Source organism: Neolamprologus multifasciatus, chromosome 11, assembly GCF_963576455.1.
Source record: "Neolamprologus multifasciatus chromosome 11, fNeoMul1.2, whole genome shotgun sequence".
NCBI lineage: Eukaryota > Metazoa > Chordata > Actinopteri > Cichliformes > Cichlidae > Neolamprologus > Neolamprologus multifasciatus.
In genome coordinates, this window is record NC_140449.1 from 15,281,713 (window position 1) to 15,307,877 (window position 26,165).

The 26,165-nt window shown below is 40.4% G+C and overlaps 1 protein-coding gene across 1 annotated transcript in view; it reads left to right on the top strand.

The window, feature by feature from the left end:
• The window catches only part of me1 (malic enzyme 1, NADP(+)-dependent, cytosolic), a 77,975-nt gene extending 53,205 nt beyond the window's left edge, over positions 1 to 24,770 (top strand). The window contains 14 exon segments of the mRNA XM_085177290.1: positions 3,203 to 3,261; positions 3,264 to 3,277; positions 5,412 to 5,573; positions 12,291 to 12,394; positions 21,056 to 21,140; positions 21,143 to 21,167; positions 22,668 to 22,765; positions 23,073 to 23,186; positions 23,305 to 23,410; positions 23,561 to 23,703; positions 23,814 to 23,987; positions 24,084 to 24,101; positions 24,103 to 24,183; positions 24,274 to 24,770. Of these exon segments, the coding sequence (XP_085033416.1) occupies positions 3,203 to 3,261; positions 3,264 to 3,277; positions 5,412 to 5,573; positions 12,291 to 12,394; positions 21,056 to 21,140; positions 21,143 to 21,167; positions 22,668 to 22,765; positions 23,073 to 23,186; positions 23,305 to 23,410; positions 23,561 to 23,703; positions 23,814 to 23,987; positions 24,084 to 24,101; positions 24,103 to 24,183; positions 24,274 to 24,441 (1,351 nt within the window). The 3' untranslated portion in view covers positions 24,442 to 24,770.
• The last annotated feature ends 1,395 nt before the right edge of the window (positions 24,771 to 26,165 follow it).

The following is a 26,165-nucleotide window of genomic DNA, read 5'->3' on the forward strand; positions in this document are numbered from 1 at the left end:
CTTCATTCTGCAACAATGTTCTCACACAAATATGCAAGACACACTTCTCTTTTCCCTTGTGTTTGTTTGTTGATGTCCACTGCACACACAGTTTACAGTACTGTTCCCTGATCTGTGGGTGAAAGGCTTCATATCGTACACAACTCCCTTATAGATGCCATATATTGACAGTGACTCATCCAGCTTGGTTTGTCCATGTAAAATCAGTGTTCCAGATGTATTATCCTAGATAGACAGTGATGATGGATTTAAAACACTATGACTTGTGACGTTATGAGATACATTTATTTACTATTCTATGAGCTGTAATCCTGATTAAGCTCAAAGGAGTGGCTCAGGTCATGAGGTCTACAGCTCCCCGGAAAGTACAAAGTGTCAGAAAATTAGTATTGGAGGAAGAGAAATAATGAAAAACATGAACCTGAAATGTTTTTGGTAATATTCAGGTTGACAGAGGTTAGGAATTACTGCCAGCCAGCCTGTCTGCTTTGATTCATTGTATGAAATTGTTTTCCAACAGTCATATTTTGAGGTCAACCTTTCAGCTCCATCACCTCTCTTTCCCCAAAAATTCATCATAATGCTGTTGCTGGCAGTGGCTCATGTCCTCCTGGCCTCACATAAACACACACAGCAGGCCACTCCTTCTCCTCGCTCTTGTCCTGATCCCTACAGCCCCTTACAGCTGCAGACATTTTGCAGACTCTCTTAATGATCTCTCCGCGCTGCTTTTGAACCGGCTCTTAAACATTTTTGTGCATAGATGTGCAGATGCATGCAGATGTGCGTCAGAAGAGTTGAAACTTTTTGAATGCCAGATGTCTGTGGCCATATGACCTTTATTTGACCTCCAGACCTCTTTTTATTAGAGGAACCACTGCACTTTTTAAAGGCTTTGCAACAAGCAGTGTCTTAGGTCATTCATGCTCTGTGAGCATGAATCAGCCTGACTGATTTATTATTAGTGTATCTGTTGTCCAATAAACTTTCTTTTTCCTGGACATAATGCAGAAACTCATCCATCACTCCAGGCCCCCTGTCACTGAAGTAGATAAACATCTTCTAAGTGACAGGGTGCCTGGGGTGTATGATAGTTGTCCTGCTTTTTTTTTTAATGCTCTGGATATTATGGGGCTGTCCTGGCTGATGTTTCTCTCCAATATGACATGGAGGTCATGGCTGATAGGCTATGCTGTAACTTCAGGGGGATCTCACTCCTCTACCCTCTCTGGAAGCTCCCAGATACTGGAGAGGAGAATCTGTCCATTAGGTGAACTAAGATTCAAGAGGAACAACGTGTTTTTTGTTCTGGTTGTAGAACTCTATATCAGCTCTTGTCCTCTTCATGATATTTAGGGTACATGGGAGTTTGATGATGTCATTCTTTTGGCTTCATCAGGTGGTGACTTCTAGCTTACACTGTGGCAGTCTGTAGCTGAGAAACGTGAAATGGTAAGAATGAGAACTACCAACTCCAGGTCTGAGGTTTTCAGCTGGTATAGGGTGGAGTGCTCACTGGGTTGGTGTGACTTTTAATACATTGGGTCTTGCTCAAAAACATTTAAGAAAAATATGTATGACATTTTTTGACATTTTACTTTCTTGCAAACGTATGGTCTCTTAATGTCAGCTTTTGCCATGCTACACAACAAAACACTACTGTTTACACTTGAAATGTCTGCTTCATGGAGTAGTTGCACTGCTGTATAGTAAATTTTTATAGTCATGTTTAAAGGTGAGCCCTGTGTGTAGTGGCTATAAAATAAAACAAAACAAAAAGCCTGAAAACAACAAGTTCAAGAAAGCGTTTTGTGTATGAGCCCGGCCTCCTCAATAACAGATTAAGAAGGACACGTGGAGAGCCAGGAGAGCCCCGGGACTACTGATGTTGTTTACCACGTATAAGCATCTCTTCCATTTAAATGTGGTCATCGCATGATCAGCTACAACTGCTCAAACCAAACACACACATCTTAATTCAGAAGTGGCTAAAGTTTATCCTAAAAGCTGATGGTTTGGTTTAAAAGATTTGCTATTGAGCATGTGGTTTTAAAGCTGTTTAAATTGAATCCATTTTGCTCATTTCCAGGACTCTGCTAGAGTACTTTTGATTCACAGTTCAAAATATTGCATATTTATCTTATACTCTGCCACTTTGCCACTAACCCAACCTTCCTCTTATTGGCTGTCCCTGAGTCTGAGCTTTGTCGTCACAGATAATACCAGATATTACACTAACTGATTCACAATTAGTATTACGCTCATTATTTGAAGGTGGATCTATCTGTTTATCTACCTGTCTGTCTATAGATAAAAACATAATAGATACATAGATAGAGTTTTAAAGTTGTTTTAAAATAAGGAAAACAACTATATTGAGTGCACTTAATTAAAGCATCTGTTTCAAGGCTGTTCACATGTGGGATATCCACTGAATTTTTAATTTAATCTTTTCTGCTGTGTTTTTTTCCTGCCATATCACAGCCTTTTTTTTATTTGACACTTTTACGTCTTTCTCTTTATCTTACTCTGTTTTTTCTTACATTTAACAGCGTCTCATACTGTTTGCATTTTCCTCCTGGTTTCCACCATAAGCACTGATCTGAGATGCTTTTTTTCATTTTATGAGCAGATCCTTATAAATAGTGATGTTTTTACTGTTGTTGGCATACGAGGGAGGTTTTGCCCTTACATACTATAACCAGATGGGTCAGTAAAATAGGAAAGGTACTATAGTGGGACCCCACACATTGAGAAGATCTCTTTATCCTTGTCCTGGAGCAAAGGAAATTGATGTAAGTGAGAAAAAAAACAAAAACAAAGACGGAGGTTTGGTAAGGGAGGTAGGGTTGGGTGGGGTGGGTTAGGTGGACTAAGATCAGTGAATATTTGGGGTCCAAAGCAAAGTCGCTGAAGAAGCCCTGGGCTTAACACTACTCCAATACTCAACATAGTTTTGTTCAGAAGAAAGAAAGCAGAAATGAAATAGCTGTTCACTTCAAACAGTTACTGAGGTAAAGATTTCAGGCTCGTTCTTTAAGCACAAAGTGTTGATGTGTTTGCCATTTTTTTGCCAAGATTTTCTTAGTGACATTTTGCTTTGATAGAGCAGAAAGGTCAAAGTTAAAGACTGAGAAAGAGGATTTTCTGGTTAACTGTCTAATATCTAAAAATGTAAAATGTCTGCTTTTCTTTGTTCTAGGGGGCTGTTTATCACTATTCACGACTGTGGTCACATTGCTTCAATACTACAGAACTGGCCAGAAAGGACATAAGGGTAATAACTCAAACAGTGGCATTAACTCAGTTTTTATCAGTTTGTTATACATCCAAAATACTTAAAATCAACATAAGGTCAGCAGTGATAGAGTCATAAAAACACTGATGCAAAAATTATGTAATTAGTTTTAGTGATCTTTGACTCAGGTCTATTTTTCTGATGTCCTGTGGTCACCTGCTGTCATGTGTTCCAGATAGAAAAAAAGTCTGGTACTATTGTTATTATATTCCACACACAACGAGACCGGGGAAAGCAAAACTGAAAACACTAACATAGCATACAAGACTATCAAAGTAAACAGGAAACACATGCACAGAGGACACAGAGCTGACACTGAAACAATCCGGAGCACAGACATGAAAACATCCCTTTACTAGACGTGACACAAAGAACACAGGGGAAGCACAGAGACAGAAACCAAGAGACTAGAAACTATAAATAACAATGAAATCAGAGACTATTAATGATAATTCAGAACATAAAATGCTGGGTCACAGACCCAGGGCCATGACAGTTTGAAATGCATGGAGATTTACAGCATAGCAAAAAACCACTGCTTTCAAATGTGTAGTGCTTGTGTGCTGTGTTAACACTAAGGGCTGTGAAAACAGAAAGAGAGTAGTGCTGTAGTGTTGTGGTGATTGATGTAGAACAAGCTAATGGGTGGTGTGTTTAACTTTACTCAACTTGAAAGCCGGCGAAGTGATTACCAGCTGGACGGAAGAATACTGGTGACTGAAATAAGGCAAGAAATATTTACGAGGTATGGAAATGTGCATGACCATGTGTCGGCTACATTGTGTTTTATATGGAGATTTCATGATGAATGAAAGATGGGACTTGACATTATTACATGACAGGGTTGTGAAGCTGGGAAGTATTGGCTTTGGTCCTATTATGCAATTAAATCAATACTGACTGTTTGCTAATGGAAATAAAATAAAATACTGAACTGTTTACTAAAGTATACTGAAGGTGTTTCTTTTAAAAAATAAGACCATGTACAAACCATAAGATGGTGATATTTAATGGTGAGATGCATGATTATCCATTTAATACAGTATGACTACACTAAATATTTCAGATGATTAGAGGGCTCTCTCTAAATCCAGTAGTCTCTGGGGCTTGGAAGACTTTGGCATTGATTCCTTGACCCGTCTTACTGGCCAATTTCCCAAAAACCTCAACTATTTCTTTAATCTTGTGTATAGCACAACTATGTGCAAGTCATAATCTAGCCATATTTAGAATGACGACACCAGAAGGCATTCTTGGCATGTCAAATATACCTGCAGCCTCAGCCACCTGTTCGCAGCTGTCAACAGCAGAGCATTTACCTCGGCACTGACATGCCGCCTCTCGTTGTCAGGGTGGTCTCATGATAAGCTCGCCTAATATGCCCTACTTTAACAGAGGGCACGCTGGAGCCAAGGTAGCCATCCACTGACAGGACTTGGCTGCTTTTCTGTCACATATTAGCAAGTGATAGAAAAAACAAGCTGCTAATGGTATTTAGTAAGGGTGCTGTGGATTTTAAATTCAGAAAGCTAACGGCACTCTTTAAACATTCAGATTATGGGAGAAAAAGGCTGTTAAATCCTTGGGCCAGAGTTTTCTGCGTCATAGCAGTGCTGGAAAAAAGAACTGAAGAAAAAAAGAAAAACAGAAAAACGCTCCGAATTAGGAACATTTTGCATTAAACTGTTCTGCTGCCGATATTAAACATTACACAACTGTTTTTTATATATATATACTGTGGAAACAACCCACTGAGAAACTTATCTCTTAATAAGTAAAGTGACTTGTGAGTGGAAAGCCAGGTGGTGTAGGAGTGCCTGGCTCACTCTGAGGAAAAAAACATGTTCTCTGGTAGTGGGGTGGACTTGTATTGATGAAGAAATTTGGAGTTGAAACAAAATAAGGCTAAGCAAAGTTATTTATTTAAGCAAATTTAATGTGACTAGCAAGAATCTGATATCTGATTCTTGCTGAAAAAAGGTTTGAGGGATTTCTTCTAACCAGAATGTAGTTGAACCACGCACAGATTTTTAATAAAAATAATAAGATAATAAGATCTCTGGTGTGACCTCTGTATGCTGTTTTTATGGCTGACAGTTTAATCTATTAACAGGCTGTGTGCGTGACGGATGGAGAGAGGATCCTCGGGCTGGGGGACCTCGGCTGCAATGGCATGGGAATCCCAGTTGGCAAGCTGGCCCTTTACACAGCCTGTGGAGGTATGCCACCACAGCAGTGCCTACCTGTCATGCTGGACGTTGGCACAGACAATGAGGTAAGAGCTGAGCTATGAATATGACTGAGTCCCTACAGCAGCATCTTTTCTATCTTTTCTGGTACTTTATAATACTCTACTGAATTGAAAAGAACGGCACACTTGGCTGTCTACGTGGTTATGATGAAGAATGACTTCTGTATCACGGGTCTATTAAGTTGTTGTCTCATGAAGTATCTTGCATCTTTTAGAAGTATTTACCTCTTGAAGTTGTTTTCGTTTGTGGCCATGGTGAAAAACGTCTTTTAAACTTCTCTCCCATGTCATTTATCCATAAAGCCCAAGATTGTTCACGTTGGTCCAACGTGTGGGGCTTTTACAGATTAAATTAAGGTATGTTTTTTTCAGGCACTAATTCAATAAAATAGCCTTGGGCTAGAGCGGTTAATCCCCCCCATTGGTGGGCAAGACTAGAAATCAGCCGAGAAAGGAAAACAAATCTCACACTTTACAACCAGGAAATACCCTTTACCTAACCAAGGCTAGCAGCTCCATTGATGGGTGCCAGTTGGGAAAGCACCTTTCCTCTTTGCCAGTTTGTGGGAGTAGCAGCCAACAGAGCTGTAGTCATCCATCTATGGACCCTGTTCTGCATGTCAGCAGCTCTGAAAGACGATGCAAACTGGGCATGGAGCACGTGTTTGTGTAGCCTTAAACAGACTAAGAATAGTCTTTGTGTGCTTCTATATATACACAACTCTTGGCCTTGGCTAAGGGCGTGGCACACTCAGATGCTTGTGTGCCCAGCACAGCTGAGATTCATCCGTCAGTAGATATCCTTCATTTTTCCAAGACCATCTTTGGATGACTCAGTCCTGGGCTTTAGTTTCATTCCAAGCAGATGTCTCAAATGGATTAAGGCTGAGACGTTTCAAAGAGTAGTGGAGTGTGCAAATAAAGTGTAGGAAGAAATATTAAGCAGCAGGAAGAAATTCAAAGAGCAGTAAGACTGGACAGAGGCCAAGAAAACCTTTGAGAACATGCAGGTGCTGTCTTCTTTGATGAACTGTAGACGACATTTACTCAGTGCAGTCGTCATCAGAGAATTTAGGCTCAGAGCAAAAGTCCCCTGCATAATAACAACACAAACACTGCTCTCTTCCTAGAAACCTCATAAAAAATATTACATTAGTCTTTGTCCTGCCATTCTAACTGGAATAAGTCATTCTTCCAAGTCCTGCACCTCAGCTCTTTATCTTTATAAGCCTGCTCTACCTTTTGACCTTTTCCCGTACTGTCATCGCTACAGACTCTAGTTTTCCACATTGAATCTTCTGCTCTGTTTAAGTGATGTTATTTTAGGGTGATAATACTGTCTGCAGATCTTTGAGTACATGACAGCAGTTTTAGACATTTATGGGCATCACAGCACAGCTTTAACAGGTCTTTATAGAATGTCTTGATCCATACTTGCTCTTATCCCAGAGTGTCTTTTTAACCTCATTTCAAAACAGTGACACAGTTTTTTGACTGCTTAAGTATGTGCCATCTTATAAAGGAGGAGTTCTTGTAGTACAGTGCTGCAGTGGTTAGCACAGGCACCTCATAGCAAGAAGGTTCCCTGTTTGAATCACCTGGTAGGCTCTGTTGTGTTTGCATGAAGTTTTTTCTCTGGTCCAATAACATGATGATTGGGTAATTCCAAACCAGTTACAAGTTAGAGTGTTTCTGTCACATGAAAATTAAAATTATGCTGCTTCTGTCCAAACACAATTTACTTTTGTGTTTGGACAGAAGTTTTGTATTTGTGCTGGGTAGACAACCCACTCTATAGATATAGCATATAACTCCCAATAAATAAATTGTTCATGTTTGAAAATTTTTAGCATATAGTTGCTAATCTCAGTTAAGACTTGATTAATGAAAGCCAGCTTATTTGTTGTCTTACTGATTCATTCAGTTGGATGTTGATTGATTATTTCAGAGATACTTTGTTAGCTTGTACAAAGAGGAGAACTCCACATATCTCATATTTCTGTTCAGGCTATTTTTATGTTTAAGATTGAAGGCCTTATGAAACAGATGGATTCAGATGGATTTTTTTTGAGTGTTTCTGCTCCATGTTGAGTCACATACACTGATAAATAAACTGTATTGCTTTTTCAAGCGACTTCACCACCACTGTATATTAGATTTCTATTAATCTTCTTAAATCTTGAAAAGGAGCTCAAGAGTCTTTCTTTGTCAGCACATTCCTTTAATGTTGTGTTAGATATAAGATTTACTATACATGTCTGACACTCACAAACATACAGATATATATTTCTGCTGCTCATTCAACCTATACATAGCTGTACAAGAGCTTTTGCTGTGGTCTGCCTGGCCATGGATGACTTCCATTTTTCTGTTATTCTAAAGAGATGACAGAATAAATGAGACGTAATAGGATAAATAGACTGCTATGTGAGTGTGTACATGTGTGGTTCTTCAGGACCAGTTTGATATGGAAGGGAGGCTTGCCTGCTTCCACTGGTAACTCGCTTCACTCTGCAGGAATGATGGGAGCAGATGGAGGTGGAAGGCTATGTGGTAGTGGTAGCACTAGCTAATTATTAAAATGGCTGTTATTATGGGATTATGTGTGTCCTTGAGTGGATGTAGGGGTAGAGAGAGGCAGGCATCCATCCAAACAGTCAAGAATGCAGGCCCCCACAAGCTAGACATACCTCTGTTTTTTCTTTAAACCAAAAGTTCACATTTTGTGACACTGACTTATTTGCTTTCATGCCAAGAGTTAGATGAAAAGATTGCTGCCACTGTAAGGCCAGCAGCTTTACTGTTTAGCTTAGCTTAGCAAAACCAAAGCACGTCTGTCCAGAGGTAACACAATCAACTCACACCACTCCAACACCTTACATGGTAATCCGTACCAACATGTAAATTTGGTGTTTTAATCTGTTTCCACCTTTTCTGCTTGAGCTAAGCTAACCAGCCTCTGACTATTGCTCCATATTTGTCTTGATAACAAATGTTAGAGTGGCTTAGACTACTGTGGGGCGTAGTTCTTCTTCCCTTATCTCCTTTCACTTATTTAATCATTAGTTATTATTAATCTCTGGCTCTCTTCCACAGTACGTCTTTTGTCCTGTCTCAGTCCCCTCACCCCCAAACTGGTCATGGCAGACGGCTGAGCCTGGTTCAGCTGGAGGTTTCTCCTTCCCACTGTCTCCAAGTGCATGAGGATAGGGGGCTGTCTGATATTTGGACTTTCTTGTTAATACTGTATCCCACAATACAAAGCATCTGCTCAACAACTGTTGTTGTGATTTGAATGCTTTATAAATAAAACTGAATTTAACTAAAATTATATTGATTGTTTCACCTTATGAGAAGTGCTGAATCTAGCCATTTTGGTGGGCAGCTAAAAACCCTAGGTGGGCATTGTGAGTGAAAAAAAGACCAGAGGTTAGAGCAGCCAACTAGTATGGTGGAGGTTTCCTGTAGCATCCCTGAGATGAGTGCTTTTTGTATATAATCCACGACACAAATAAGGATTGTAAAACAACCTACTAATATTAAGAACCCTATTATTAAGAACTGGAAGCCAAGACTTTTTCGAGTGTTTTTTTGCAATGTTTTTTCCACAAACTCTCAAGTTTTCAAACTTTCCAACATCTCCCTCTGTATATCTGTATGTCTCTGAGCTTCCGTACAGCAAAATCATTGAAGCAACACGATTGTAAACTCATGTCTTCACCACGGCGCAGCGTACCAGTTTACACAAATCGAGAGGTGCACGATTGGCCAAAGCACAAAGATTGTGGCGCACAACACAGAATGTGATGCCAAATTCAGCACACAACACGGCGAGCATAATGGCTCCATTATTTATGTGTTGCAGCTGTATGTTGCTTTCTTTGGACTGAAGGACAGCAGTCACTGCAGGAATTAGAATGTACTTTTATTCTTTATATGTTAGATTTAGTTGGCCTGGTGGTATGTTGTTTAACACTGACATCTCACAGCAGTGCTGGTTGTAATCGAAACTGGAGTCTTTCTGTGTGGAGTTTGCATTGTGTCTATGTACTCCAGCTTCTTCTCACAGTCCCAAGACTTCCCCCAGTTAAGTGGTGATTCTAAAATGGCTGTAGGTGTGAGCGACTGTTATGATAGCTTGGCGACCAGTCGAGTGTGTACCCTGCCCTTACCCTAGAACAGATGGGATAGGCTCCAGCACCCTCTGTGACCCTGAATTTAAAAAAGTGTTTAAGATAATGGATGGATTGCGAGGAAGTGTTGAGCCCACTCCTCCTAATAACTAGAACTGGACTAGTTTATGAGCATGCTCTGTAGCTATCTTGCTATTATTTTTTAAGCAGCACATGTGTGAGCTGTGTAAACTATTGTGAGACCCGGCAATAAAATATCTGTATCTGGACAGTTCTTATTGCTTTCTCACACAGAGAACATGTGAACAAAGCAGCTTGAGCTTGCAGGGAGAGGGTTTCAGAAGCAGATACACAGCATGAAGGAAAGTAAACATTTTCTCCAGTAGTCTCATTTTTTCCCCCTCTGCTTCACCCTGTTATCTCCCCTGATTGTGTCTGTCTGTCTGTTTCTGGGTCTGACTCATGCTGAAATGAGAGTGTGATGTCATCCTGAACAATATGCTGTTTGTGCGAGTCCTGGGTGGGCTATCAGACTTCAGCGCTTGAGTGTCTTCTGGCTCAGACAGGTAGAAGATGTGCAGTGTTAACGTTCAGTTTTGTTTCACCTCTTATTCAAAGTTTAATGTTGTATGCGACACGTATATTAAACTCAACTAGGCACAACAAGTCATTTGAATATAGATCTATATTATTATCTTGAAGTTGAAGTCTTTAGTGTGGAAACGAGTGAAATAGGAGCTCCTGTGTCTCACAAGCACAGACTGTAAAGCCATACACGAGGACTAATCCCCTCTGAGAGAAGAGGGCCTGCGCAGCACAAAGGACAGCTTAGCCAATCAGCAGCAGATAATCTGGGACAGAAAGACAACTCATGTCAACAGTTCAGCACAGTGTCAACGGGGTCAGAACACTTGAAAATCACTCACGACTTCTTCTCTTTCACCTTAAAAAGCAGGGGTTTGATTTTTTTTTGCAGTTTACTAAATGAACTGAGTGACACAAAAAACTTTTGCTGCTCCCTCGGATATCAGGGATATCAGAAACTCTTGTGGGACCCACATGAAAATGTTTTGCTTGTTTTGGTTACAGTTGAACTTGGCCACCACTGCCAGGAAATGACTTGTCAACTTCAAATAAATATTGTCTTAAATAAGCTTTTTTGAGCTGTTCTTGGACATGGTGACTATCGACCCTGCCATGGAAAGGTGGCTTCTCCCTTCTCCAAGCCGCATTGAATCGTAGTGCCACCCTTTAATTATACATTTTCCATAAGTAAAGGTCGTCTGTCCCAGCGGAGGCAAGACTGCACTGTGGACCAGTTCCCCCAAATTTGGTCATCACAAATTAAGTCAGTGTTTATAGAGTGCAGCACGTGTAGATTTTAGCTAGAAATTGGTTTTTTGTATTATTAGACACTGCATGTGACAGGTGCACCATGCTGGAGGATGAAAGACCTGAATTTGTGCTTCAGGTTGTGTTCTTGTGTGTTCTTGTGTTCAGCACTTGTTATCACAGGATATTATTATTACTAATGTCTTAAATTTGAGTTCTCTTCACCCATCAGTATCTATCATCTGAAGCAGGTTGTAAATCAAGCCAGAATGGTGGTAGGTGTAAACTCAGGCTTAAGTAAGCAAACTAGATAGCTGTCGTTTAGTGGACCACGAGATACAAAAAACAAACCATTAATGATAAAACAGTTTCTCACTGTCGCCATCTTGGTATTGAAATAGACTTTACAAATGGGAAAGGGCCTGACTATGAAAATAAGGACCATTGCAAGCTGAAAAGTCGTTACCCAATAAGCAATTTTTTTAAATCTTATTTTGTATTGAAACACATTTTGTCATGTTTGTTCTTAAAAAGTACTACTTTACTCATTTACTTGATCATTTACCAAAATGAACTTCATGACCTGAAAACTTGCAACTGAGCTCATGAATTCTCCTGAAGAGTGTTTTACAGAGGTTTTCCTACCAATTAATTTTTGTGTGTGCACACCACGAAAATCAGCTTTGTTACGGACATGAGAGCAATTGTAATTTGTTTCCTCCATCCCTGACCATGTCACATTTCAGGTGAAATATACCCTGATGCATCAAAGCAGACTTTGTGGGCACTCTGTCACTCTAGTGAGGAATTTTGGTTCACCTACCACACAACAGTGTCACCCTCTCATCCCCATCTCTTAAACACATACTTGCTTTATCACTTCACTCAAAGGTCAAAGGTCAATCCTTCATTTCCTCAGCCTGAAGGGTCCCTTTGACTGTTTAGCTGCTGTACATTTAGAAAACAGTTTTTTATAGCTCACGCAGTCACACGTTTACATTCTTAGTTTCATTTGTCTCTACCATCAGTGTTATCTTTCATTCTAGATGATGGAAAAGTGGAAATTTTTAATTGGATTCGCTTTTACAATCTTTAGTTAAAAAACCCCCAAACTACTGCATAGTTTGACAAAGAAATAGGGTAAAAAAAATAGGCAATATCTCTGGTTCTGCAGTATCAGTTTAGGAGTGCTATTTTGCATAGCTTCAGTCTTCCTAGGATTTTTACGTTCTTCTCTCATGTGTTGCCCTTTCCTCTCCTTCCTGTGATTTTACAGGCTCTGCTGAAAGACCCTCTCTACATTGGACTGAGACATAAGAGAGTGCGAGGCCAGGCCTACGATGACCTGCTGGATGAATTTATGAAGGCTGTATCAGACAGGTATAGTCATATTTACCTTCAATTTATCATTTGCCCACTTCCTCTTTGGGGCCTGCTATCGCCATTTCAGCGCGCTGCGCTCTTAAAGGGAATACGTTAAGCAGTTTAGCATGGTCAGTGCATGCTTTACCATGCAGCCAAATTTCATGGGATTCAGGGGTCTGGAATTTGAGTCACATTGATTCACCTTCTTTGAACTTTTCTGAAGTTTAGGTTTCTAAGAAATATTCATCAAAACTCTTGCTTACTGGCTGAGTGGCAGCATTGGCTTATTGAAAAGTGATCAGAGAGTCAGTGAAGCTTTTGATTTTATTGGCATGTTTCTTTCAGAGAGATGACTGAAACCAGCTGACTAGCTATTGAGTAGGCAGCAACTATTCTGGACCTGTCCACAAACATTTGTTTCTTATTAATAAATCAAGATCGAGCTCTTTTCTTTTCTTTCAAGGATAAAGGGAAAGCTTTGTTGTTTGTCATAAACTGGTTTATACTAAATGGTTGGAGAATGTGACAAAGGATGTGAGAGACGCTCACACAACTGGTGGAGACCTCTGGTTTGTGGAGGAATGTGCCTTTTCTGTGTGTTTACCCCAGTAATCCAGTGCAGGGAAAGTATCTGGTCGTGTTATTCCCAATCAAAGAGAATTTGTAATTGAGATCTGTGATGTCATGTTGACATGCAAAACCTTATTAGTGGTTAGCTTTGGCTTCTTTCACTTGGAGCCACAGTAAGGCACTGAACTATGTAGTGTCTTGTATGGTCACTTACTTGATTCGTATTATCAGAGCTAAAGTTTATTGCTTTTCTGACCTAAAATTATTGTGGACGTGCTATTGCTTCTTGTTGGGACTGGTACCTCCTGTGTTTACTGGAGTCTCAGACATGTCTGTGTACCATGGAGCCATTACAACCACACACACACACACACACGGCTGGTAGAGCCTCATCCTAACCCAGGGAGGCTGGAGTCCAGAGGGAGAAGTCTGGGTCTGGGCCCCCTCCAGCTGGCAACAGCAAGCCACGACTCTAATAACCGGGTAGCTTCCCAACTACAGGGAACAGCAATGCTTTTTCCCCAAAGGAGCCAGATTGGTGGAAAATGAATAATTATGGGCTCAGAGATTCAATGAATGATTACAGCTCTGCAGTCTTTTAAGTAATATTCATGTTTAGTTTTCTAAGAAACTAAACGTGAACTAAAATACTCCAGATTGACTCATCATCAATAAGGAGAAGTCTTTTTAATCCGCTGTTTCAAGAATACTTCTTAGTTTGAAGGCAAATGGTTGGTGATGCAACCCGCTGTTTGATTTCAGGCCAGACTCCCAACTCCACAAAAGAATCAGGTTCAGTGGTGCTTTTGTCTGCTAGCAGAAATGAAAGTAATTATCTCATAATCTCATTGCTCCTGCACACACCCACAGCACAGGGTAAGCCACAGCTCTGCCGAGGTTCGGAAACTCTGAACTTCACATTTCTGCTCAGCATTTTGATAATTTGCTTCAAACTTAGAAATTCACTTTCATTGCATTGCAACCGTCATTGCAGCTCTACAGGTTTTTTCCTTAAAAAGCTGATTTAAACTTTTTTAGACTCGAGTAAAAAAAAGATTACCATTTAAAAAATGGCCATAAAAAGCCCAAAACAGATTTAAATTTCTCTGCTTTCTACTTTAAGGTCAGCTCCTTTTGAACTACTGTGATTATTCAGGTACTGCTGTTACTTTTAGACGGCTACCTGCATACTCTGGTGTAACCTGGATTTCTTCCACTGTGTCAAAACAGTGCATCTCAATTTAAATATTAGTCCCACAGAGCCAAGTTGGGGGCAGACATCTTTTCTGTTGGATTCGTTAAGAATTATCTCAACTTTTCAAGTGCATGCAGATACACAACACATTTTTAGGTTGTTCTGTCTGTGGGTCACAGCCGCGTCCCATCACCAGTGGTGACCACCAGCACGAAGGCCACATGGGGTTGACACAAAAGAGTATCTTTGCCCTTTGTGCAAGTTTGTGGTCTATTGTGAAATCACAGTTGTCCACAGTGGTGGTCTGAATGAGACTAGAGAAAGTTATCCAAACCCAGAGAGGTCACAATAAAGTGTTCATTACTTTAAAAGATAGATTTGGGCAAAAAAATAAAAAATAAATAAGAGTCAGATGAAGCCAGTGAGATAAACAAGTAAATGGAAATTGTTTGATTTAGATGCCATCTGTGCCATTTTAGTATTAGACACAGGAATTCAAAAAGGAAAGGCCTAAAGTAAGCTGTATTCAAGAATTCAGTCCTGTACTGGACCAACACACTGAGATGATAATGAATTATATTAAATAATGTATAATTAATATAATAGATAGCCGACTGAAATACTCAATTCAATTCAATTTTATTTATATAGCGCCAAATCACAACAAAAGTCGTCTCAAGACGCTTCATAGATACAGAGAAAAACCCAAGAATCAGATGACCCCCTATGAGCAAGCACTTTGGCGACAGTGGGAAGGAAAAACTCCCTTTTAACAGGAAGAACCCTCTGGCAGAACCAGGCTCAGGGAGGGGCGGCCATCTGCTGCGACCGGTTGGGGTGAGAGAAGGAAGACAGGATAAAAGACATTCTGTGGAAGAGAGACAGAGGTTAATAACACATATGATTCAATGCAATGCACACACATCCACATCTGGTTTGTGTTGTCACTGACGCTGTTCTGTTCTTGCTGCTGCTGTGCTTACCTGCTTAGAGTGAGAGGATATCCCAGAACAGAGCCATACAGCCAAGCATAAATTATTGCAAATGGGGAAAACAATTTTCCTTTGATTGTTTCAGTTAGGGCAACAATAATCAGATAAAAGTCAGTTTTATGGAAAGTAAAAACAGACTAATAACCAGCAAGGCGTGGATCGTATGAGGGGGAGAAAGACAATGGATAGGCCAAAGTATTTGAGCTCCATTTGAGACCTGCAAGGTGTGCCCAAAATAGTTTTAGGGCCCTACCTGGAGACTTCATTAAAAAGACCCTTGGAGGCCCAAGTACTCTCTGACATACTGTATAGTGTTGTTCATTTCATAGGAAGGCTGTGCTGTATTTTTACAGAAATAGACTTAAGGGTATTTCATGGATAATTCTGACTAGCATGCAAAAAACTATAGGAGGCAATCAAAATATATTAAATTTTTGAAACGGGAGGACTAAGGAAACAGCCAGACAGACTGATGGACGTATATAGGATAAAAGGACCAACAGAGGAAAATAGAAAGAATGCAGAATGTGCCTTTTTTTTAATGACGGCTCAGGATTGAGGAAATAATGTGTGCTGAGAGATGCTTGCTCTCTGGAGAGTGAGAGGGGCTGGAATTTATTAAGCCTCAGCCACAAACCCCTGTAGGGACGGAGGGAGCAGACAGCCGTGTGTGTGTACACAAACACACGTGTATGCACACTGGTTCGACAGCTGTGTTTTGGACAGAGCCACCGTTGTCCGTGACCTTCTTTGCTGAGGTCCACCTTGGCTCCTTGCAGCCATCATGAATGCACCAAAAGAAGTTCAAATCTTCTCCTCTGATTTTCAGTCTCCCCCCTCCTCGACCAGTGCGAGCATAAATGACTTCCACCTACTTCCTCTAAGTGGAGAGTCAAGTTTCATTAAGTCTCAGATGAAGCCAGATCACATTTCCTGGTGGCGAGCTGGGTCACTCCGTTAAACTCCTCAGAAATACAGACATAACACAAACGTCTGAGTGATTCGCCACATGGGAATGCGTCTGTCGGCTCTTGTCCTCTCTTTTTTATATACTGTCAAACCATTAATATTATTGGCCGTAAGCACTTACTCTCAATATATTAGACTGCTTTCGCAGTAAGTTGCCAAGAGACTATAAAATCTGAAAACAGTGAGCTGAGAGTCTTTCCTTTTCGTTTTCTGACAACATTTTTGTCACAATCACAGGGGAAAAAAGGTTTTAAGTAAAATAGGACCTATTTTTTTCTAATCCGTAGCTCAGATTCCTGGTCCCATGAAAGAAAAAGCTTTGGGCTGTATGCTTTACTGCCTGTGTGGGTTGTTTCCTGTTTTAATAGATTTAAATTGACTAAAACACCTGCTTCACATGATCATTTATATCGTAGAAGTGGAGGATTGATGATTGATTGGCTTTACACTAAAGCTAGCACTAATATAGCAGAATCTTCAATATAGCTTTGAAAACCTGTTTTCTCAGTCAGCATCAGAAACCTCTAGGAGCATAATCAAGGAATAAAAGAGACAACCAGTGGTGTAGGATAAGGATGGTATGTAAAATATGAGGGCTGACGACAGTCCTTTGCTTAGTCTTCTACAGTGAAAATAATGTACTGATTTAAATAAAACAGTAAAATTCATATTGAAACTCTATACCAGACTAAACAATGACTATGTGCCACAAGTTGCTGTTAGCTACTGTTCTGGTTCATGGTGTTAAAGTCCATCTTTTGTATACAGCCTTTGGTTTCAGCCATAGGAGAATTGACACTTTTCACTGTCTTGTTTTACATTCTTAAACAGCTGTTTTGATTTTTCCCTGCCCTCCTGTCCCAATTTTGATGGGTCTTTCCACACGAGGCCCATATTCTGCTACACTCAGAAACTCTGTGAACAGACACTGCTGTTGACAAAGCACAGGCTCCAAGACCCAAACATGACCTTTCACCCCTATCCAGTGGCAGGCTTAATCCATCTCTATCTTTTAATAAACACAGGGGGAAAAAAAAGTCACTGTTTTATATAATTGTAGATGAGCATCAAGTCGCAAAACCTCCCCAGCAAGTCCTGTTTTCTTCATTTTGAATTGTAATGTTCTTACGCACTACATCTTTCAGCATTTCAAAGCTGAACTTTAAGCAATAGTAAATGCAAGAAACGTATAAATTATTTTACGTTTATTAGTAGGATTCATAATTATACTTCATACAAATAACTGTAAAACTAAATGACACTGAGATATTATCAACGTTACATTGACCTTTTTTTGTGTTGTACCCAAGCACAGGCCCTTTAAGTGTTTAAAAAAGTACACACTTAATTAAAAACAACATGTGAGTTGCCCTCAAATACCAGCTTTTTCACTCCTTGTTCTCAGCATTTAACTACTCTCCTGTTTCTTTTTTACGGCTCTTTCTTCCAGTGCTGATGCCCGCTGACTGTTTCATTGATGGTGTACTTGAGTTTAAAGTGGACTTGAATGATGATTAATTTAATTGCTGCCAATCCGTAACAAACCGATGGCACAGGATCCACAGTGGAACCTTCTGTTTTAAACATCTGCATTTTGTTTTTTGTACATTAACGGCTCATTCTGCGTTAGCACAGCCTGTGCACCTCTCCCCAGTTGTGCTCAGAGATTAATGCATTTTTCCACAGCACAGTCAGGAGTATGCCGAGTGTTTTTTCATCTTTTGGGTTGGGCCTGGGCTTGGTTAGGTTTATGCCCTTGACATAAAGCAAATCCTGCTTCTTTTCCAGTTTTTTTTCCTCACTTTTTCAATTCAGTTGGAAAAGCAGTACGTTGTCAGGTTTTCAGCAGGTCATCAAGAAATATAACAGATTTTCACAACGCCTCCAATGTGAGCTGTGTTTTAAGCAAAGCACACAAGTACATGCTGTCAGAAACACTTCAACTATCTTTTATTGGAGCAGGAAGATGCTCTTTTCTTTCTGCCACAACCACAGAGAGGTCAGTCTGTAGTTTATGGTCAGTGAATGCACATAAATATGCGTGTGTTTCAGCTTAGTCATTCTGAAATATCTCTCAAAAGACCTGTCTTGAATTCAGATCTTGAATCTGTCAGCGCTTTGACGGTTTGGTGAGAATAGTTGCATTGAGTGAGCACTATTCTCCCCTCACAGAGGACTACGCTCCCTCTGCTCTTACGTGAACCTGGTGTGACCTCTCCCGGCAGAGAGTTACACCAAACCGTACCAGGAGGCGCTGTGCTGGCGATTGGGACAAGGCCACATCTATCCTTGCCCGTCGCTCTGTCTCCTTTTTCCTGAAGCCCAAACACAATGAAAAGTTTATAGCTCCCTTCTTGGCCTCATTATCCCTCCTCTTTGCACAGGCTCTCTGTGCTTTAATGCTGCTCACTGCTTTATAGAAAACACATTTCTCTCTTTCAGCACTGCTGTAGTCTTGGCAGTAAGTCAGGCTACACTGTCAGTATCTGCACAAGATATTTGTGCGCTGCAGCGCGGATTACCACTGACCAAGGGAATGCCACTCTCTCACAAGGACATCGAGTTTTATTACAGCTGAACTCAGGTTTGCGTCTCATGCGTTCATTTTACAGCCTCGCTTTCCGCTCAGCTCCATCCTCATCCGTCCTCCAAATCTAAGCAGTTTAGCAGCCACTGGAAACAAGTGGGAAACAGCTTCAGTGAGACGTCTGCGTAACAGCGCAGGACAATCTCACACCTTTGTGGTCCGAGATGGGGGTTTTATGAAATGACTGAGGGACAGAAAAAAAGAAAGTGAGGAACTTGGATTTTAAAAATGTCTGGCCTCTCTCTCTGCTCAGTTCACTGACAGGGCTGCAGGTAGTTAGAAGAGACCCGCTCTGTTTGCTTGGCCTGTCCCCAATTTCCTCCATCACTCAGTTTGCTGAAACATGAGCTCTGCTTTCATATGGGTTTTCGGACAACCTCACCCTTTCCTAATGTTCCTATGGTCTTGAAACTGACTTAGTGCACAAACAGTTCTCTGCTGTTCTTGAATGCTCTTAGAGAGTCGCATAACAGGACTTTGATGCAGTAATCTCACACATCTTTTGTTAATGTGAGAGTTTCAAAGTCTGCTGCAGGGTCTTACTTGTAATGTACCTAGTGCAAGACTTTTCTTCAAAGAGAAAAAGCCGCATATTTGTGGAGTTAGTGGACATTCACGGATAGCAGCTACTAGCTTCATGTGCTACTGCTTCACAATCATTACTATAGATTCCAGCTGTCTTCTTAAAACACCATTACAAAATAAAATAGAATGGCAAAGCTCTTCAGCTTCATTGTACTATATTTTATCTGCCTCTCTACCTGTGACTGTATACATCTGTATCTGTTTTAGTCTTCTTCCTCACAGAAGAACGCAGCAAAGCGAATGTCTGGGAGCAAATAAAAACACAGCTATTTACAGTGTGTGCTTAGGTAAGAGTGCCCATCTCATTTAAAATTCATGAATCTGTGTTTAGGCAGGTGTGTGGTTTATTTGTTTTTTTCACTTTTATGACATCCATTCATGCGATGTAACTCAAAGTTGGTGGGCTTGTTGCATTGAGCCCGAGGAGTCTGAAGTTTTTTGGATGAGAGATGCTTTTTTTTTCTTTTTTAAGAGAGTATAATTTGGTGTAAATTATTTTAAAGACTGTATTTTACATAAAATGCTTAAAAAAGAAAGGAAAAAAACTATTGTGACAGCTGTTTCTTACAAAAATTAGAGAAGTTCATGATTCTTGACTACGGAGCTATATCCTTGAAATTTCAGCATAGACTGACTTTTTAGCACTAGCTGGATCATCTAGAGCTGTCAATAAGGTTCAGCTTTGAATGCAGCATCATTCACCCAGTTTACTAACTGATAACACAGAGGAAACTCAGAATAAGAATTAAACGTAATACTTATTTTGGCTGCTCCCTTTAGGGGTCACCAAAGCATCTTGTCCGCTGGTCAACAGCACCGGTGGGTGTTCATTGTTAACCAGTGTATGGAAATCTTTATTCTTCATGATCTGTATGTCTGCTTTAAGTAAAGATTTTAGGGTGGATGCCCTTCCTGATGCAACCCTCTACATTGATTCCAAGGCCTGGGCTCAATACTGCTGGAGGAGTACACTGGCTTGTAGCCCCCCATGGCTGGGTTAGGAACTGATGCTTAATGGAAACCAAGAATTTAAATACTAATTAAACTGGTACAAAAAGCCCTAGAAAACTAAAGAGGATCAGAACTCAAATAACATATAGCAATAATAAAATATAAGCAGAAATCAAAAATTAACATAAAAATAATCCAAAGTGTCAAAGACTGCAATAAGGGTAACACTTTAAAAAAAAAACAAGCTCGAGTATGCTGATAACAAACACCAGGCCAAGCTTTCCTTCTCCTACATCTGCAAACCTTTTTCTGCTCTCCAAAAATCAGGAAATCCCTGAAAGACATGGAAACTTCCATTTGGCTGCTATATCTTGTTTACAGATGTGAAAAGCTGGGCTGATGTTTGGTTGGTTGTTTAAAGTTTTTTGTAGGAGCTCATAAGCACCGGACTCCTGTGTTGATTGCATGTGATAGGGTGGCCCGAGTCCAACACTGCTCGGTGTTCTTTAGCTCCGATCTCACCTTTTTCGTGACTTTTATTGGATGTTTGACCTCTCTCACTGAAGCTCATTGTGACCAGCTGTTGTACATTTTACAAAGCAGTGCTCTTCTGTAAGCTGAGACCTTGAATTCAACCAGTTGTTAACTTTTTGCACCGAAAAGCCAGCAGTGCTGTTGCCGAGCACCTCCCTCTGGAGTGAAAAAAAATGCTCTCTTTACACGTGTGGGCTGAATTTGAGATGTTAAGATAGCGACTCTCCTTCCCCTGCTCCTTTTCATCCTCTGTTTTGGCTCTGCCTGATGTAATGCGGCTCTTGTGTTCACAGGTATGGAATGGCCTGCCTGATTCAGTTTGAAGATTTTGCCAATGTGAACGCTTTCCGCCTATTGAGGAAGTACCCGCAACAAGTAATTGCACATTCAACGATGACATCCAAGGTAACACACGCACACACGGACGGATAAACCAGTCGTCAGTACAGCTGATAAAAGCTGAAGAAAAACACCAGATGTCAAAACAAAACTGCCCTTCAGCTCTTGTATTTTTTTAACTTTCCAAAAGTTTTCCGTGTGACTTTTCATTATCCATCCTTAATAACCAGCCCCCAAGAAGACTAAAAAAACACTTAAGTTAATGACAGCTTGCCCGCTATGTAAAAAGTGGACAGCTTTTTTTTTTTTTAGCTGTAGGTACATTTTTACTGCTGAAGGGAATGTTACTGCAGAGGCACAGTCTCTACTTTTACATCACTGAGGGCAGCTAATTGCACATGAAAAACAGTCAGACTTTTATAAGGATAGTAAACTCCTACTTTAACTTCAGGTTTTATACTGAATACAGTAAAAAAAATTAAGTCAATAGGAATAAAAACAAGCAGTAACAATAATCAGTCAGCACTGAAGTTTGCTCCTGCTCACATTCTGCTCTACTTACAGCCTCTTTGGATTCTGTAAGGTGTTGTTAAACAAAGAATTCAGTTACATTTCAATTCAATTTTATCTTTTTTCTATAGTGCAGAATCACAACAGCAGTTGCCTCAAGGTGCTTTATAGTCTAAAGTAAAAACCCAGTATACAATACAATACACAATAATACAGAGAAAGCCCCAACAATCAGATGGCCCTTTATGAGCAAGCACTTGTGACAGTGGGAAGGAAAAACTCCTTTTTAACAGGAAGAAACCACCAGCAGAACCAGGCTCAAGGAGGGGCTGCCATCTGCTGCTACCAGTTGGGGATGAGGAGAGAGGGACAGAACAAAAGACACGCTGTCGAAGCGACCCAGAGATTAATAATAACTAATAATTAAATGCAGAGTGATGTATAAATACAATGAGAGTGAAAAGAGGTTAGTAAAGTAGAACTAAGCCTCAGCCTAGGCCTATAGAAATGTGACTACGCTCAAATACACAAGAACCACAAGTAAGCCCACAGTCTGGGAGAGGATTGCTTTATGGGGTGATATGTTACTATGAGGTCTTTAAGATAAGCTGAGTCCTGATAAGAATGAGTCAGAAAATCTCAAAAATAGTTATTAGATTCTATTTAAAAATGTCTCTCAAAGCAGAGTTCTCCTGGCTGCCTCTGCTGACTTATGTTGAGAGTCTTGTCCACTTGCTTGGCTTTGCAGTTTAAAATGATGCAGTGTCCCCAGCAAGTTAAATGCACACCTCACCTCTCAATATCTGGGCTCTATACCACTTTGGTGTCCTGCAATAGCTCATACTTTAGTTATCATTCAGCTAAGATTGGATGACACATGACGTGATCATGTGACAGGATCGCATACAAAGTCTCTTATCCCATGTGTCCCGCTTGGTTATGGAATCATGTTTCTATCACACAGAATGTAAAACTGGAAGAGTTGCGGTAAAAAAAAACAACCCTGTGAAGCTGCATTATCTCCAAGCACTAAAGTTCCTCTGTCTTAATCTGCAGGTACTGCTGCAGTAGCAGTAGCAGGACTACTGGCCGCCCTTCGCATCACCAAAAGCAAAATGAGCGACCATACCATCGTGTTCCAAGGAGCAGGAGAGGTGGGTGCAAAATTCATTCTGAAGAAGAGACTTGTTAATGCTGACAGAACATACCTAATTCTGCTGTAAAAAGAGAGCACCAGCACTCTTGACTAGTGAACAGTACAGTGATTTCATTACCATTAATCAAGACTGTTCACAATCCTCTTCACCACAGTTAGCAGCACTTTCTAACACAAAGAAGACATTATGGTTTAATATTCTTTTTGTGAGGTTGATGCGATTTTATGGCAGGATTAGTCATGTGAAACTAAATCTGCCAATCAGCTCCCACCATCCTACTCTTATCCTTTCTGTCTGCTCACAGGCAGCGATGGGGATTGCTGAACTGATCACCATGGCCATGGTGAAGGAGGGGCTCTCCAAAGAGGAGTGCATAAGAAAGATCTGGATGGTTGATTCTAAAGGTCTCATTGTCAAGGTACCTTACTTAACCTGCAAACATCTGTTATAAACATGCATATTTAACTCAGACCCATTTTTTTTCTGTTCTCTGACGTTTCTAATAATAACTGAATACCTTTAATTTTCATTCTTAGGGTCGGGACCACCTGACTCATGAGAAAAAGAGTTTCGCACATGAGCACCCACAGATGAAGAAACTGGAGGATGTGGTGCGGGAACTGAAACCTACAGCTATCATAGGTAAAACATTGTATAATGTTATCTGTCACCAATGCATTTGTAGACTACAGTGAGAATGTGAGGTCATTTTGAATATGCTGAAAATGAAGACTAAAACGACTAAAAGCTGCCAAATGGAATAAACAGCACATTACTGGCTTTCTGTCCCAGGTGTAGCAGCTGTTGCTGGAGCCTTCTCTGAGCAGATCATCAGGGACATGGCCTCGTTCAATGAACGCCCCATCATCTTTGCCCTCAGCAACCCGACCAGCAAAGCTGAATGTACTGCTGAACAGTGCTATACATTCACAGAGGTGCTGAAGACTGTGCATCCCAATCCGTGTCCAATTTGAAGGATTTTTTTGATCATCCCTAATGAAAACAGGCATTGTAAATACTTTATAAATACTTTTCTGTGATGCAGGGGCGTGGCATTTTTGCCAGTGGTAGTCCATTTGATCCCGTGACGCTGCCTGATGGGAGGACCTTCTACCCTGGTCAGGGAAACAATGCCTACATCTTCCCTGGTGTGGGCTTGGGAGTCACTGCCTGCTCATTACCGCACATTAATGAGGAAATATTCCTGATTACAGCAGAGGTAAAACATTCACTCACACAGTCTATAGTCTATATGCATCCTTTTCAATTTGTTGTGCTCTCTGTTAGTACCTGCTCTTTCTTTGCTTTGAAACAGGCTCTTGCTCAGCTGGTGGACTGAGGAGGACCTGGCAGAGGGAAGACTGTATCCTCCTCTCAGCACCATCAGGGATGTCTCTTTCAAACTGGCAGTCAAGGTGAGCTCAGCAGATGCACACAGTGCAAGAGATACATCTTGTCATATCTGGGTCCAGTTATATGAAACAATGAAAACCTGTGTGTTACAGATCATGGAGTTTGCCTACAAGCACAACATGGCCACACTTCGCCCTGAACCGTCCGACAAAGGAGCCTATATACGCTCACTGTCCTACAGCTCTGACTATGATGACTTTGTTGTTGACTCGTACCGCTGGCCTGAGGACAGTATGACTGTGCAGTCATACAAACTTTAATGCACTGGACATAGAGACCCTGGGAAGGCATGGTGACTACTGATGTGCACTGTCATCATCAAGATGTGATGTTGGGATATGAGAGAAGCTCTGTTTAGAATTTTCTTATTGATATGCGTTACTGTGAAAAAAGGGATGACAACACACAAATATTGAAAAGCGCTGGAATGTTTTAAAAAAAGTACTGGAAGACAAAGCAGTCATGAAGTGTTGTACCAAAGGCATCTTTTCACAATAATCTGAGGAAAGTCTGTAAACTGATGTTGCATTATGACTGTACCAGTGGAAATCAAAAAATTCTTTCTCAAATAAACATTGTTTGATTAATATTTTCCATGTTCAGTGATCACATTTGTACTGACAAAAGGGCAAAGATGGACAGAGACTTTGAATAAAACCTTCACTGAGTTTTGTAGAGAATCGCTGTGTAAAAGGTCCTGCCACTGAATGATATTGTGCTCTGCCTCCCTCTAGAGGCCACCTTATGTCATTGCAGGGCGCTTATACATATCATTCAAGCTTTTGAATCACCTTTCTCTATGTATGTTTTTAATGATGTGGTTCGAGCTGAAAACTCGTTTGGCGCATATTTGTTAATAGCAAATTCAAACAAAGAAATACATTCACAAACTGTGTCACGCAGAAAAAAAGAGGCACACATGTATCAAAGAGAGCCAAATTCAATCCAAATATTTTATCGTCCTTCTGGTGCCTTTTGAATTAAATTGAGGAGGATTTTACATGAATTAATTAATCAATCACTCGCCAGACAGTCAGTACCAGAGGCCTTGGTGAGCCCACTGCCCATCCCAGTCTGAAATCAATAAAGAAACAACCAGACCAGTCAGCATCCAGTGTTCAGCGTCTCACCCAGGGCAAAAATCTGAGAGACAATCTTTATTTTAAAAAAAATTTCCCCTTACACTTTCACTGTTCCAGCCTCCATTTAAAACCCCCAAATCTGCCCTGGGCAACCACTGCTCTGACCTGAGGATCAATATGTCTCAATGTCAACACCATCCAGTTATTAGTTGTGGCTGTGCGAGCCCCAGGAGCAATAAAACTAACACATAATTGACTTTTGTAAGGCTGTGTTGGTTTGTAGGCAAATAAAAGGATTAACATTTTCTTATTGCCAGACAGTCTAACAGAGAGTTGTAGCACTCAAAAGAATTCAGAGCTTTATCAAACAGCCACTAATGTGTCATTAAAGGCAAGTAAATCCTGTTCCTGATGCAGTTCAAAGGTGTAAATGTTCATCAGTGGCGCTGCTGACTGCTTATTTTACTCAAGATGTGTCTTCACAAACATAAAAGCACAATATGGAAATTTTAACATGGTTAAAATTTTTAAGGATATAATTCAACCTTAGAATCGCACAAGCAGAACACACCAGTAATTCCATGAGTTATGTGCAAAATGGCGAATGTTAACAGCACTTCCTATTATTGAGGAAGAAACCCTTTATCCTCATTGTCAGGTTCAAATGTATTCATCTAGCAAGACGGTCTATTGTTTCTGTTTTTGATCTCATTGCATCATTTCTTTATTGATTAGAACCCAGTAACAACATTTAGATAACATTTCCTCCTTTTTAAAAAATGTAATATTTCTGTTAGCTATCCTTTAGCTATTTAAATATTTAGCTAGTGTTTTAGTGTCTCAATTCAAACAATATCCAACTTATTTATACTTATACTGTTTAATCATTACTTTTATGTATC